General features: G+C 42.9%; 1 protein-coding gene across 3 annotated transcripts in view; it reads right to left on the bottom strand.

Moving 5' to 3' along the window:
- LPGAT1 (lysophosphatidylglycerol acyltransferase 1) overlaps positions 1–13,908 on the bottom strand; it is a 61,457-nt gene extending 47,549 nt beyond the window's left edge. The window contains exons 1-3 of one of the 3 annotated variants that reach the window (XM_058834716.1): positions 13,804–13,908; positions 13,365–13,518; positions 12,715–12,982 (exon numbers count right to left, since the gene is read on the bottom strand). In XM_058834716.1, the coding sequence (XP_058690699.1) occupies positions 12,715–12,952 (238 nt within the window). In that variant the 5' untranslated portion in view covers positions 12,953–12,982; positions 13,365–13,518; positions 13,804–13,908. Of the gene's footprint in view, positions 1–11,627; positions 11,839–12,714; positions 12,983–13,364; positions 13,519–13,674 lie in introns of those variants that run through there. The other 2 variants (XM_058834715.1, XM_058834717.1) reach the window with 2 other exon arrangements.
- Between the last annotated feature and the right edge of the window lie 81 nt (positions 13,909–13,989).

Raw genomic sequence — 13,989 nt, forward strand, 5'->3', positions numbered from 1 at the left:
TTTACTTTTAGATTATCTTGGTTAAATAGCCTACATGGGAAAGGCAAAAGGCCCTTTGGTGCATTTATGTGTTGCCTCCTTACAGTAACCTCAGCACTGAGGAGCTTGTCTCCACTTGAAGGACATTGACCATTTAAATCTTTTCAACTTAGTCAAGCCTGGACAGAAAAAACAGCTACTGAGCGCCTGAATGATCACAAGAACACTGAGAACGCAGATGTAGCATAATCTGGAAATCAATATCCTCAAGCCATAAAACCGGCTACTAATCAACAGCTGCAGCATTACTGTCTTCTCCACCCACACACCTCTGTGCCTTCCCCCAGTTCCAGCAGGACAGCGTGGCCATATACCACAGAACACGCCCAGGCACTGGACATTCTCAAGCTGCAGCATGGAGGAGGACACTTAAAAATGAAAGGCTTGCAAAGAATGAAAAATAACTGGATACAGATGCAAGAAAGAAAGATAAACCTTTTAAGCTAAGCTTTACATGTTTCCACCATTATGTTCCAAGGACTTTAAAAAACTTCTCATCCATGCTAAAAATAACAGTCTTTACAACAAGGTAGCTGTAACATGAACAAGAACTGTGAAAACATTGTCCCTTGGACTTGTTAGATACCAGGTTAGTATCTTCCAAATGACAAATTTTATAAAGGCTGGCGGAAATGATGTTCAGTTACCACAAATTTAATGAAATAATTTAATCATAAACCAATTAGAAGCTAATGATGCAAATAAATATAATAGCAAATTCCTAGATTTGGTTTTATGTTTCTGTTTATGCAAATTCCACTATTAAAACAAGAGGCCACAGTAAGTTTGAAAAGCATGCTGCAATGTGTATGACACCAATTCTAGCTGGGAACTTAAGTATTACTTCTGTTGGTATGACACAACAAATGATTCAAGAGAACAAAACCTCTTATTACATTTGCCCCAGGTTATCCTATACCAGTTCAGCAACTTTTAAGAATTAAGTGTGTGGCCAGGTATCAGGTTGACAGTAAGCAGAAGCCCATCGTAACATCAGAAATAATACCTTTAATAGCATAGTCAGGCTATCACAAATTAAGTAAATAGCGGGAAAAAACAGCCTTTCTCATTATATTGTTCTAGCTAACATATCTCAAAGCAGCAGCGGAAAGTTTAGTGTTCCTAATTTTACAAAAAGTTTAGCTCTCTGGCATCAGTTACTATTACAAAACAAACAATCCTCTTACACCTGCTGACAACTGCAAGAAGTACCTTGGATTTGTGGCCAACAGACACTACTCAGAACTACTGGGACTTGGAACTTCAGTAGTATTTTCTACTAATATAAAATGGTCACCCTCTAGAAACAAATTTATTCAAACATTCTGAGTGGATGATTCCAATTCCTATCCTTCATCCTCGGTGCACAGACCAGTATTGAATACACCTTTCAATGAAATACACAAGTTCAAATTGTGAAATATGTTGCTGCAATGACAGTAATTGAGGCTTCTCTTTCTCCCTCTTTTTTCACTCCTCACATTAAAAAAGAACTCCCCAGCTCAAATAAAAAGGAGTTTCTACACATTTGGAATAAACAGTGAAAATGACAGCACATGACAAATGACAAAATGTTGGGGAACAAAAAAAGAAAAAGAGCAGCCTTCAGAGTACTCCAATTAAAAACTACTTCAATGCAGAGCAGTTTCTCTGGAGAGCACCCATAAAGGGGTTGAACAACAGAGCTGTGAAAAAGACTGTGGAAATGGGCTTCTCCATTTCAAATACAGAAGGGTGCCACAAATGAAAGAAGATATGATGACTCTCAAACTTCTACTTTACAATTAAATGATTAATGTGAATACTCCAAGTCTGCGGGTAGCAATGGGCACCATAAGCACTTTAAATGCAACTTGTTATGATCTGTGGCTACTAATGCCTTGGCTTACTCCACTCCTGAAACTCTTGTCAGAAGTCTTACAAATTACTTTTTCTTCAAACAGAAAGAAAACTAGGGAAAAAAAAAAAATAGAAAGAAAAAAAATTTGTCAGGCTACAGAAGTCTAGCATTCCCACAGAGTAAGAGATCTGGTCAATACCATTCAAACATGGAATTCTACCTATCCAACCAAATCCTCCATACTTCACTCAAAGAAACTGCCTCAGGTCAAGCCCAGTGAGTGACCAGACAGCCAGATTTACTACACACTTCTTGCAAAGTATCAGGAAAGCGTAGTAATAGGACTGGAAAAGAAGGGAGGAGGCAACCTGCCAGGGTTCCTTCCCACAGCACCCACCCAGAATAACCCTTTGCCTTCCTACAGTGATGCACAGTAATACCATTTGTGGTTATATGAACTCAGTTCTGCATTTTAAAGTTCAGTAGGCTGTTAAAGCAAATCAGAGAATGTAAGCAATAAAGGAAGAAAAGGTATGTTTCTCCCTATATTTTCTCCCTTTGAAGGAGGAACAAAAGTGCTCCTGCAGCCTGCAGAAATCTTGTCAAACTCCAGAAGTCCAAAATAGGCATTGAATGATCTTAAGTGTTTCGAGATGCACTAACCAAGACAACAGAATTACCTGGGCAAAGACCTTGCTGGTGTCCCATTCCCTTCCTCTGTTACTATGTTAGAAGACCAAAGTATTAGGTTTGATAATACAAATGGAAGAGTTCCAAATACAAAAAATATTCATCTGTTCCTTTTCATGTCATCCGCTCCATGCAAGAAATTTAGCAGACATTTTTATTAACCATGCCTGCATCTGGAAACATTTTTACAAATGTAAACTGAACCTCAGAGGTCCTTCATTCTCTACTAATGCATACGCAGGCTATGGTTCTATTTATTTCTAAGTAATGCTGCTGACAGGAGCAACAACAACTGAATTTCATGCCAGAGACAAGCACGAGAAATAAAAATGGGTAAGAAAGAAGAATGCATTTGGAAAGCAAACTGGCAGTTATCAGAGCTGGAGGTTTGCCAGGCCATCTATATATATTTATACATATCAAAATAGGACAAGTTCAGGTACAAAACTCAAGAGGCCACACTTCTAATGTGATGCCTTTAAGAGTGGTGCAACAGTGGTACAGAACCCTTCTTGACAGACTCTCATGCTGCTTACAATCTACACCATTGCTTTCTTCCAGGTTTTCCCAAATATACTCAAATATATACCTTGACCTTCAGGTTTCTGCATGTCCCTGGGTCAGATTCACAACTGATTTCTTCTTTGACTCTGAGCTGCCTACAGTAATCTGAGCATCACTGCTCTTTCTTGAGAGTTTGATGTGGTTTTAAGAGGAAAATTAACACTATCCCAAAATCAGGATGGAGTTTCAGTCAGGTTAATGTCCTTCTAGTTCTCTTTGTGAACTTCTGTTTAATATAGAGCAGAAGATATGCAAAGCTCAATATATTAAATTCTTTTACCAGATAGCCTTTTTCCGAATATTGAGTAAAGAGTTTTCTGTATATGCCTTTTGGATCCAAAACACTATGATAAGCAAGGTGTACTAAACCCCACAGGAAAGGATGTTGCTTCCAGCACCATCTGCCACTGCCAGGTTCATGTGTTGCTCCAGAAGCAGAAGTAACAAAAATCTCCCAAAAACCCACGATCTAACCTCCTTCTCCCCAACAGGATGGACAAGATAGGCTGGCACTGTGGCAAACCCTGAATCATTGATGTACTGTTTGAACAAGCAGCAGATGTCAAACAAGCCATACAATGGCTGAGTCTGCCTGCGCTACCCTCAGCTGAGGCACAAACTTGGGTCTCTCTCCTCTGCTCAGCTGTCAATTTTCACAAAACTCATGAGAACGCAATTACGCCTGAAACCCGAACCATCTGGTCAATCGCAGACAGATTTGCAAGGAAGCAAATCAGAAGTGTGGGAGAGGTGAGAGAAAGAATAGCTGTTAAACAAGTAGCTTAATCTCATCACAAAACTATACTTAAACATGGTCACATTTATCTACATGGGTAATAAATACCCAAGTCATAAAATTACATTAAAATGGTGTTTGATGGCCCACCTTAAACACCACACTCAAACACAACTGATGTTTAAATTAACCAAAAGTATGTGTTCTTAATATTGATGGGGTTTTTTCTCCCCCAGTCCTAGCAAGCAAACACAGACACTATGGACTTTCACAGAAACTCGACATGCTTGTAACTACGGGATGCTAGAAAACAAATTAAACTAGACTTTAAGACAAGTCAGACAAAGCCCTCCCTTTTGCCACCACAAAAAGCCCAAATCCACAAGCATTCATGCCACTGTCCTAAAGAGTCAACTTTCCTGAACCCATGTCCTCACAAACAGCAGCAGCTCCACCCCTTGCTCTTAGAACTCCATTTGTATTTTTAGTTCCACATAAATGAGAAGCAGTAATAAAGCTATTAATCTTCCCCCTCCTCCTTTACTTAAATTACAAAACTCAGGTGAGTCTCTAAGCTATGAACTATTAAACTCCTTGAAAAGGGACAATTCCTTACCCTTTAGAAGTGTAACATTTAAACAAGAAGTTTTACAGTTATGTTGTATGAATAAAAAGAAGTAACACCATTGGCATTATCTGGTAAAGCATTTGTGAAAAGGTATAATGGAAGTATTTAAGAAAAAATTAAGCATAACCTCCAGGTATGCTGTCTTATTAAATCTCATAGACTTGCACTATTCTACCTTTTAATGGGAACACTAAAAATTCCCTTCTCCTTTACACAGAATCTTTTCTGCCCAGGAAACAGAATCACCAAGTCGTCCAATTTGGTTCTACTTCGAGTTCAGCTGAGACTGAAATGGTTCTGGTTTGATTTCAGCCTGCACTAATGAGGCTGATGACCCTCCTAGAGAGGTCTTAACTTTTCAATAGCTTTAGAACAACTGAGACAAAATTACTGAACTGCAAAGGTGAACCACTGATAATTCTTTTAGTATTATTCTCCATTCTGTTCTTCAGATATTTTATAACAGAAGGTATAGTTGCTCATTGGGACAAAACTTCCTCTAAGCTTTCCACCATGATACCTATCTATTTCCTAAACTTCTACTTTACTTAAATGTTTATTATTTTATATTGTTCAACACCAAACAACTTCTGCACTGTGTTGGCTATTCATGCAGCTTAAGTACTTTTGAAGTTTTCTACAACTGTCTCTGCAGCTGACAAATTCAAATAGTACACATACAAAACTTTAGAGAAACCCCATTGCTAAGCTTGCACCAGAACCACTGGTCTCCTTATTTCTTTATGAACTAGTTTTCAGTTTATCCTAGTCCTTTGTTCTTACCCTAAGCTTCCTTTTCTTCTCCAGAAGAATTTGGCAGAAGGCACTTTTCCAGTCTAAACAACACCAACCAGTTAAATTAATAAGAAAAGATGAAGAAATCCACTTCAGTGACATTCACCTACTCAAGCCCTATCACACATAGGATTGCTCTCTTGAATTGGGGCCACAAGCAGTAGTTAAAAAAATACACTAAAGCTGGTGCTGCCACCAAAAGATGCATTTCCTTCCTCTTTCTCTTTGCTATTTGTACCTACCTTCTCCCACCACACCCACAAAAGGAACTGGGTTAGGGACTGCATCTTCTACATCACCCAGCAAAAATAGAGGTGGGTGGGTAGTTTTAGCATTGGCCAGACCTGGCTGTGATCCAGATCACCACACACCATTAAAAATTTGGCCAATAAAACTGAAGCAGTGGTAGGATGAGTGAAAGGCTGGGACTGGCTTTCTTCTGTGGCACTCCCTACTCAAAATGCATTTAGCGGGGAGAGGAAAACCACCAAAGAGCCTCATACACAGAACCCCTCACTGGTGTCATGGAACATTTTTGGGAATGCACACATATTAGCCTTATTTATTTCAGTAAGTGCACACATAAGTGGCTGGACTATTATCTGAGCCATGCTGGCTGCAAGGGCAATGCAATTCGGTGCCTGTGCAATCACGCATTTGATATGTCATTCTCTGCATCAGAGTTTACATCCCACTGCCACAAACAAGAGCAGATTACATATCTTGGAGCTGTACTTTGGCTCAGTTCACACTAGGGAGTTACACCACTAAGATTATATGCCATAAAGGATTTACTAACTACCCTGTCTAATTAAGGTTGCACAACTCTTCCATTTTTCAGCACTTGTCAAACTAACCTTTGGCAAGACTTTTCTGTCCCTCACACACGACAGAGAAAGGGAAAGTGATGTATTCTGCTAATCTGTTTGAGCCTCAGTCTAAAAAAGTAATTTCCCAGAAAAAAACTTCAGAGAAAATAAGTTATCTTCTCCACAGTAAACAATATTTTTTTTTCTCCAGCTTTCCTGAAAATCTCTAAGGCTTCCATGCTTTAGAACAGTTACATTAAATGAGAGTGAGAAATTGCATCTTTGACATAAAGGCATCACCTCTGATGCGTTCCAATATACATGATGACACTATTCAAGTGCAAAAAAATTTCGCTACAAAGAATTTGTGGACAAAATATTTAACTCTCTAAGACTTTGCTTGTCCAAATCAGACCTGGACAAAAGCTTTCCTGTAATTATTTCATATGGTTACTAAAAGCCTACCATCAAGGAAACGAACAGGAAAAATTAAAGAGAACAGAGACACATCTCTCAGGTATTCTTAGTCATATCCCTTCAGTAATGAAGGGAGAAGTAAGAAGACCAATGTGAATAGACATGCTAAAATCAAAGACCCAGGTGAAGTATGGGGGGATAAAAACATGCTAAAAATAGCAAACCCAGCCATAAGGAGGAATAGAATCCAGAATTCCTAAAACTTCATTTTGCTTTGGCTGTGAGCATATGAGCTAATTTTGAAGCATTCCACAGCCATTGCTGGACTTAAAATTACAGAATCACACCTTTCTGTATATATATTCATCAGTAATTTCGTCTTTACTATGCTTTGGTAGGCTTGCAGTAGTTCTTGTATTATCCAGAGTAGGTGAAGCAGGAACAGAGACTAACCTGCTCTAAAAAAAGAAAAAAATAAAAGAAAAAAGAAAAAACCCAAACAAACAGAAATAAAAACGTACTTCAATAGCAACAAACAACAAAAACAATAGTGTGCACTTTTACTCTAAGCATTGTGCCAGGAGGCAGCAACTTTCTGAAAAAAAAAAACAAAACAAAAAACCAACTCAGAGACTATTTTATTATCTAATCTTTTTGAATGACCCTTTACAGTGAAATGATACAATAGAAAAATGAATTATAAGCTTTACTGCTTTTGACACATTAGATTACATTTGCTGGCATTAGCTGAACTACAAAGAAGCATGGTAACTGTAAGCCATGTCCCCAAAAGGAGATATGGGGGTTTTGTGACGTGGCATCTCATGCCACTAGAAAAGGACAAGGGTCTTTGTACAGCACTCTTTCAGACACATCACATGCACATAGAAGTTGACACCAAGTTCACTGCACACCTTCCCTCCTCTTACGCAAAGCTGCAATGGGCCTTTGCTCTGAGGCCACGGTGGAAACAGCTCCCATGTCTCCAACTCACTCATCTCTGACCTTTTCTTATTGAAACAGCTCAAAAGGTAAACACAAACTTCCTCTTACAAGCAGCAAAAAGAATGCAAAGATTCCTGCTTGATCTCAGCATAACCTACACATCAGGGAAAGTTTCATTTAAGTCAGAGATTGCCTAGAAACCCAACGCACACCCACAGCATAAACCAGAAGTTTATGCGAGGTACGTTGCTACCCAAATCTACTGAGTCACATCACGTATTTTTGCACATTCTAAGAAAATGTTAACAAGAACAATTCTCCTTCTCCACTTCACACGCTGCCTGACCTCAAAAACAGTAGCTGTTTCCCCATGCCCCTCCCTGCCCAGCCCTCAGAGTAGTGACCAGACCCAAAAGCAAAACACTGCCAATGAAAAATCACCCTGTAGGAACTGAGGAGAGTAGAACCAACGGCAGGGTTAGAGGCATAGATAGGTCTCCTGAAATAACACTGCCTGCCTTATATGGAATAAAAAATTTACTTTATCTCATCTGCTGTCCTTCAGCTTCTGCTGCACTTCCTGCCTGAGGAGGGGGGCCAACCTGCCACAAGAAGCAGTGCAGACAGCAAATGCTGTCTGCACCACGGAAGTGTTGTCACAGCAACTCCACCTGTATCTTTTACAGCTCTAGAAGACAAAAATATTTGCATTCTTAGAAGATTAGAGGAATTTAAGCTGTTGACTTATAAAATGGAAACTAGATTTCGCATTAGAAGGAAAAAAAAGTATGACTACTGAAAAAATTATACAGTGGTCACACCCCAATCACATGTATAAATCAGCCAATAAAAGCTTAATCACTTGGGAGGAGACTGGGACAATAAAAATCAAAATCTCAATCTCAGCTTTCCTTTAACTGGCTGAACAGATAAGGAAAGATAAACTCTCCTTACTTGACAAAACCTGACCATTCTTACAGACACCCTTTAAAATTAGTCACCATCCTGGCTGACACAGAACAGTAACACCATAGGATCAGTTCACTTTTAATTAAGCAGTGCATCATTATGCCAGCAAGCACTAGGAGTTTTTAGTGTGTGGTAACAGGTGTATTACTCTTTTCCACCTGCCCACAACCCACTGACCTGTCCAATACTATTGCAGGACTGTGTGTGTCACTGAGAGGTTGAAACACAAGGTTTTGTCAAGCTGTCCTCTTTGCTGCTGGAGTACAAAATACTCCAGGCACAGTTCTGAGGAAACCTCCTCCCCAGGTGCACACAAGCCTGCAGAGCCCACGGCTTCTCTGTCCTGGAGCTGGCGCTTGCTGCAGCCAGAGGACACTCACCCTCCGCCAGCCCTTCCCCACCCGCAGCCAGAGGCGCAGGCTGGGCACAAGCACCGCTCCCCACGGTGGGACCGAGCTGCACCGAGCACAGTGGAGCAGAACATCGGCATCGTGTCGGGACTGCACTGCCAGCTGATTACTCTGCTGTCCTGGAGACTCCTAATTGCAATACTGCAACAACACCATCACAGGCCCCTGCCGACTCCTGCCTTCAGACAGCAGGAGAGGCAACAAAACAGTTTGCCTACGTGTATGTAATTAATTAAGCAAGCTTCTCTCTAGCAGTCCTATTTTTGGTGATTTGATTAGGTACATGGATATTACACTTAGTCTGCAATACTTAACCAAAGAAGATGCAATCTGTAAGATGATTGCTTTAAAACTAGTTTTATAGGAGAGCAAAAGGTCATCAGAAATTCACCACCAGAGATATTCTCCATCTCCCTCCCATCTACTGCACTATTTAGTGCTATCTGGTGTACTCTTATATTAAATGACAAATTATAGTACAGAGGGAAAAAGTACTTGCAAACAAAGGATCAAGCACTCTTGAGTTTGCTTTTTTTAGAATGTATCTTCCAACAAATGCAGGGAAATATTTAGAAGTATTATTCAAAGGTGCCTTTCAAAGCACACTAATATGCAGATTCCAAGTGCCCTGGCTGAACAGCTCCTACAATAGTAATGCATTTATTAAAAAAAAACTAAAAAAAAAAGGAGATTTAGAAGAGTTATAAGAAGGTCTTTCTGAAATCATATAAAAATAAAATAACATTACTAGACTGTATGCTCTTCATAAAAAGATACTCCATTTTCATTTTTGTAAGAAACCCTATGGAGCTCAAGAGAACAGAGATATTGATCATATTCTGCCCTTTAAAAATCAAAGTCAACCAATTATGCACAAGTTCTCTCTCATACTTGCATCTTAAGAAGAAAAAGATGAGGGAGAGGACAGTGACCTTTACAATTTCTCTTCCCAGTCCCTTCTTTATTTTGCTTGTCCAGTCATGTGCTATCTCTTTACATAATATCAAGTGCATCTGCAAACAGAAACACCTACATTTATCAAAAAGCACAGATTAGAGCTACTGATACAGATACAGATCAGGTAATTTCTGTAATGGATCCTGTATGATCCTAACAAAAACCTCTACGTTTAGACAGGGGTGAGGAAGAGAAGGGCAGACATAGTCCAGGAGTTCTTCCTCAGCTCTTCCAGCTATATTCAATACACCAACAATTATGCAACAGCAGCAAAGCCCAGAAGGATAAGCTAGCACTCACCATATTCTCTTCATTTGGTGTCGAGCTTTCTCCTACACATTACACACAAATTATGGGAGCAAAAAAAAGTCCGCCCTGAATCTATTTTGCAGGCCGAGTTTAAGTGCCTAATTACAAATGATTTATGTCGCTTCTTACCCAAGAGATGACCCAAGCTTGGAAAGGGAAAAAATAAATGAACTAAAGAACTAAAACATACTTGCAACACAACTGAAATAGACCACTCCCTCCAATTAAAAGACAAGTAAACTTATTTATCTGGTTACCCTTTTAAAGACGAACAAGTCAACCAAAAAACCCTTCACCACCTACTCTGATACTCAAAAGAAAAAAACTTTAATCTTTTCAATGAATCCATGCATACCTACTATCTTGTATTTACTTTTGCAAAGATAGTACACACTGAAGCCTACCTTTGGCTTACTTTTTTGGAATTTAAAATGGAAGAATTCTGGAGCAATGTCTCTTGCAGACGCACCACTGCAAGTTTTGGACACCAACTCTAATCAGCAGTATTTCAGTTCTGAGTTAATTAGGTTATCCTGTACAAAAAACAGGGGACCTACTGGCAGTTTTTATAAATCTGTTAATCTGAAAAAAGACACACAGATTACCCTGTCTGGATATGTTGAAGCCTGAACGATACACTTTCCAGGTTTGTTCTGCAAGTGGTAGTGAGCACTGATGAGGTTAAAGAAAGGACGAAGAAATAAGCTGTTCCTGCTAATTCATAGCTTTCAGTATAAAACACGTTCATGACAAATAAAATGCATTTAAACTAAACTTTCATACAAGCATTTGCTCAAAATCCTCCCCAAAAGCCATGCTTCATAGTGAAAAGCAAAAAGAAGGGGCTCCTTACCCGTACACCATCCCATAAAACACTTCTGCATAGCAGTTTGCACATACTTCAAATAAATATGCTATGACATTTCAAGACTATAAAACAAATTATTTCAAATTGTCATGATACATCAGCAACACCAACCAACAGATGCTTCAGGAGGACTCTAGGATATGCAGATCATGCTAAGACCACCTTCCAAGCAATAGGCAAAAGAAACCACACAGTTCTGCAGTCAGCAGTAAAACTACCCTGAGGAAATGGCTTTGAAAAATTGTCATAGGACAATGAATTTTAACCAGCACATTCAGTACACACAGTGACTCCTCGGGGTCATGAGCTGTATGACTTTAACATCACTATTACATCCATAAACTTTCCCATTTCCAATTAATAATACACAAGACACCTTGAAAGTCAATCCTTCCTTCTGGAAGGCCTTTGTGCTTCACGACATAAAGCAGACTTTTACAAGTGTACCTGCCACTGCAAACACTATGTGGACTTCTTTTAATGAGCAAACATATAAAGAGTTTTTAAACAGCATATCTGGATAAGCTTGAGCTGTACCAGGCAAGGCAGTTTTGAAGCAGTGCAACGTTGCGACAGTTCTAGCCCGACAGATCAGAGTCTAGCTTGCTGCTGCTGCTGCCACCATCTCCTTAAGAAGAATGGGAAGCTCACCTAGAGTATCCATAGAAACTCTGCATCTTGGAAAGGCACACGACAGGGTACCAAAAGCCACACTGGCACAGAGGCGTCAGCTCTCGTTGCCTAACAAGACTCCGTCTGGGTCAACACTGACTTTCTGACTAATCAGGAGTCTGACCAGACTCCAGAGCTGTGTGCTGCCATTCCTTGTTTTTCTTGTTTACACAAGACCTGCAGATGCAGCCTGGGCAGAAGAGAAGGAAAGAATTTTAGGAGGGCTGCTCATACTTTGCACTCAGCAGATTAATTTCTTCCCTTTCCAAAGCACATACAAAGAACTGATGGCTGTGTTTTTGCACGAAGTGCAGTAGCCAGGATGAAAATCAGTGCATTCGAGGACAAAACCAGAGCCTTCCTTAATAATTCAGTTCAGTCCATCACCTTGATGAGCCTATGAATACTAAACGAGCAAAAACAAGTTCAGTAATAACCACAAAGCAAGCATGCAGAGGGAAAAACCCTACAGATACTGTAATTAGCTCTGCTAACAGTAAATGAAGAGTCATACGGTTGAGAAATATTCCGTATCACTACTTGAATGAAAGAGGCTCCCTCTGCTTCTCTCCGTTCTGAAACAGCAGAAAAGACAGTCGATGTTGCAAGGAATAGAAGACCTACTCTTCTGGCAAGAGCTTTGTGTCAAACTTCTTAGCCTTGTCTCCTGATGTTGCTAAGGGGAGATGATTTAGAGATGCACACACCTAACAGAAGAAAAGTTTAGTTCTACAAGCTACATGCACAGTACAAATCAACCCTCCTTTGAAGAGATGTATCTTTTTCATGTAACACTAAAATAATGTGATCAAGATACTAAGGAGAAGTCACATTCCCCATTTTACTAGGATACTGACGGCAAAATACTTAAAATATGTAAAGTTTCTAGCTACGATTTAAAAAATGTTTCAGTATACAGCATCTCAGCCCAGGAACACGTCAGTGTAAGACACCTGAAAGAAGAGCATTCTGCATATCTACTACATTCAGATATCCCCTATGCATCCCCTTATGAAAACAGTGTTTCAACATATTAGTACGTTTTAAATTAATAAGACATTCTTACCTGTATATCCTGCCCACCAGCCCCAGGAAGCCACCATAGCTAAAAGCCATTTAAATAACACTCCTTCGATATACCAGAAGCTTTTACTGTCCAATATTCGGAGAGGCTGCAGCACAATTAAATACAAGACGTAGGACGGAATAGCAACCAGGTTATTGGCGACCATAAAAGCGAACCTGAGGAGTGCTTTCAGGCAGGTATAGCCCACCCTCTGGGCCTGCTCTAGAGTCACGGCCATGCTCTTCACAGCGGAGGGCGCGGGACCGTCCTGCGGGCAGAGGGAGAACAAGGTGGCACAGGTAGCGCTCTCCGAGGGGGCGAGGCGCGGGTGTCCGCCGGCCCGGCCCGGCCCCGGCCCCCGCCTCGGCCGTGAGTCACCGGGCAGGCGGCGACCCCCGCCCCGGGGGCACGGAGGCTCCGGCGCGACCCTCCGGCCGGCGCCGCCTCAGCGCCCGGGCCCCGGGGGACCCCAGCCCGCACTCCCGGCGGGGCACACACGCGTGCTCCCGGCCGCCCTCCATCTCCCCCTCCCCGAAAAGGCGGCGGGCGCTACGGCGGCTACCGGCGGCCTCTCCCCCGCCCCGGCGCGGCTGACAGCAGCCCGGGCCCGCGGAGGCAGCGGGCGGCGGCGGCCCGGCCGCGGGACTCACCTCCGGCGGGGCGGCGGAGCGGCGGCGGAAGCGGCGGGGCTGGGGGAGCTGGGCCCGGCGGCGGCGGTCTCGGCTGGCGGCGGCGGCTGGCGGCCGCTCATGGACCCGGAGGTGGCTGGCCCGGCCGCGGCAGCGCTGCTCGCCCTGCGGCTCCCTGCGGAGGGGGAGAGGGGGGCGGGCGGCGTGAGCGCGGGGGAGGCGGGAGCGCCGGGCCGGGCGGGCAGGCGCAGACCGCGGGTTCACCTCGGTTCTCCCGCGCCCGCGGCCGGGCCTGGCACGCTTTGCTCTCCCTTCCCCTCCCCTCTCTTACCCTTCCCCTCCCTGCCGGCTCGGCTCGGCGCTCCGCGGGCGGGACCGCGCCGAGCCCCGGCCCCGTAAGGGCAGGCGGTACCGCGGGCGGGGGGAGGACCCTGCACCTGCCGGGGGCGGGGGCTCGTACCTCGGCACCGCCGCCGCCTTCGAGCCCCCGCCGCGGGTTCATGCCGGGCGCTGGGGCCGCGCTCCCCGCCCCCGCCGCGTCCGCCGTGACCGCCCGGGAGCGGGGCTGGCGCTGCGGCGAGCGCCGCCCCCGCCGGGCAGCGCGCAGCCCCCCGCGCCCTCCCGCTCTCTCTCACACACACACACA

Source organism: Poecile atricapillus, chromosome 3 (assembly GCF_030490865.1).
Source record: "Poecile atricapillus isolate bPoeAtr1 chromosome 3, bPoeAtr1.hap1, whole genome shotgun sequence".
Classification (NCBI taxonomy): domain Eukaryota; kingdom Metazoa; phylum Chordata; class Aves; order Passeriformes; family Paridae; genus Poecile; species Poecile atricapillus.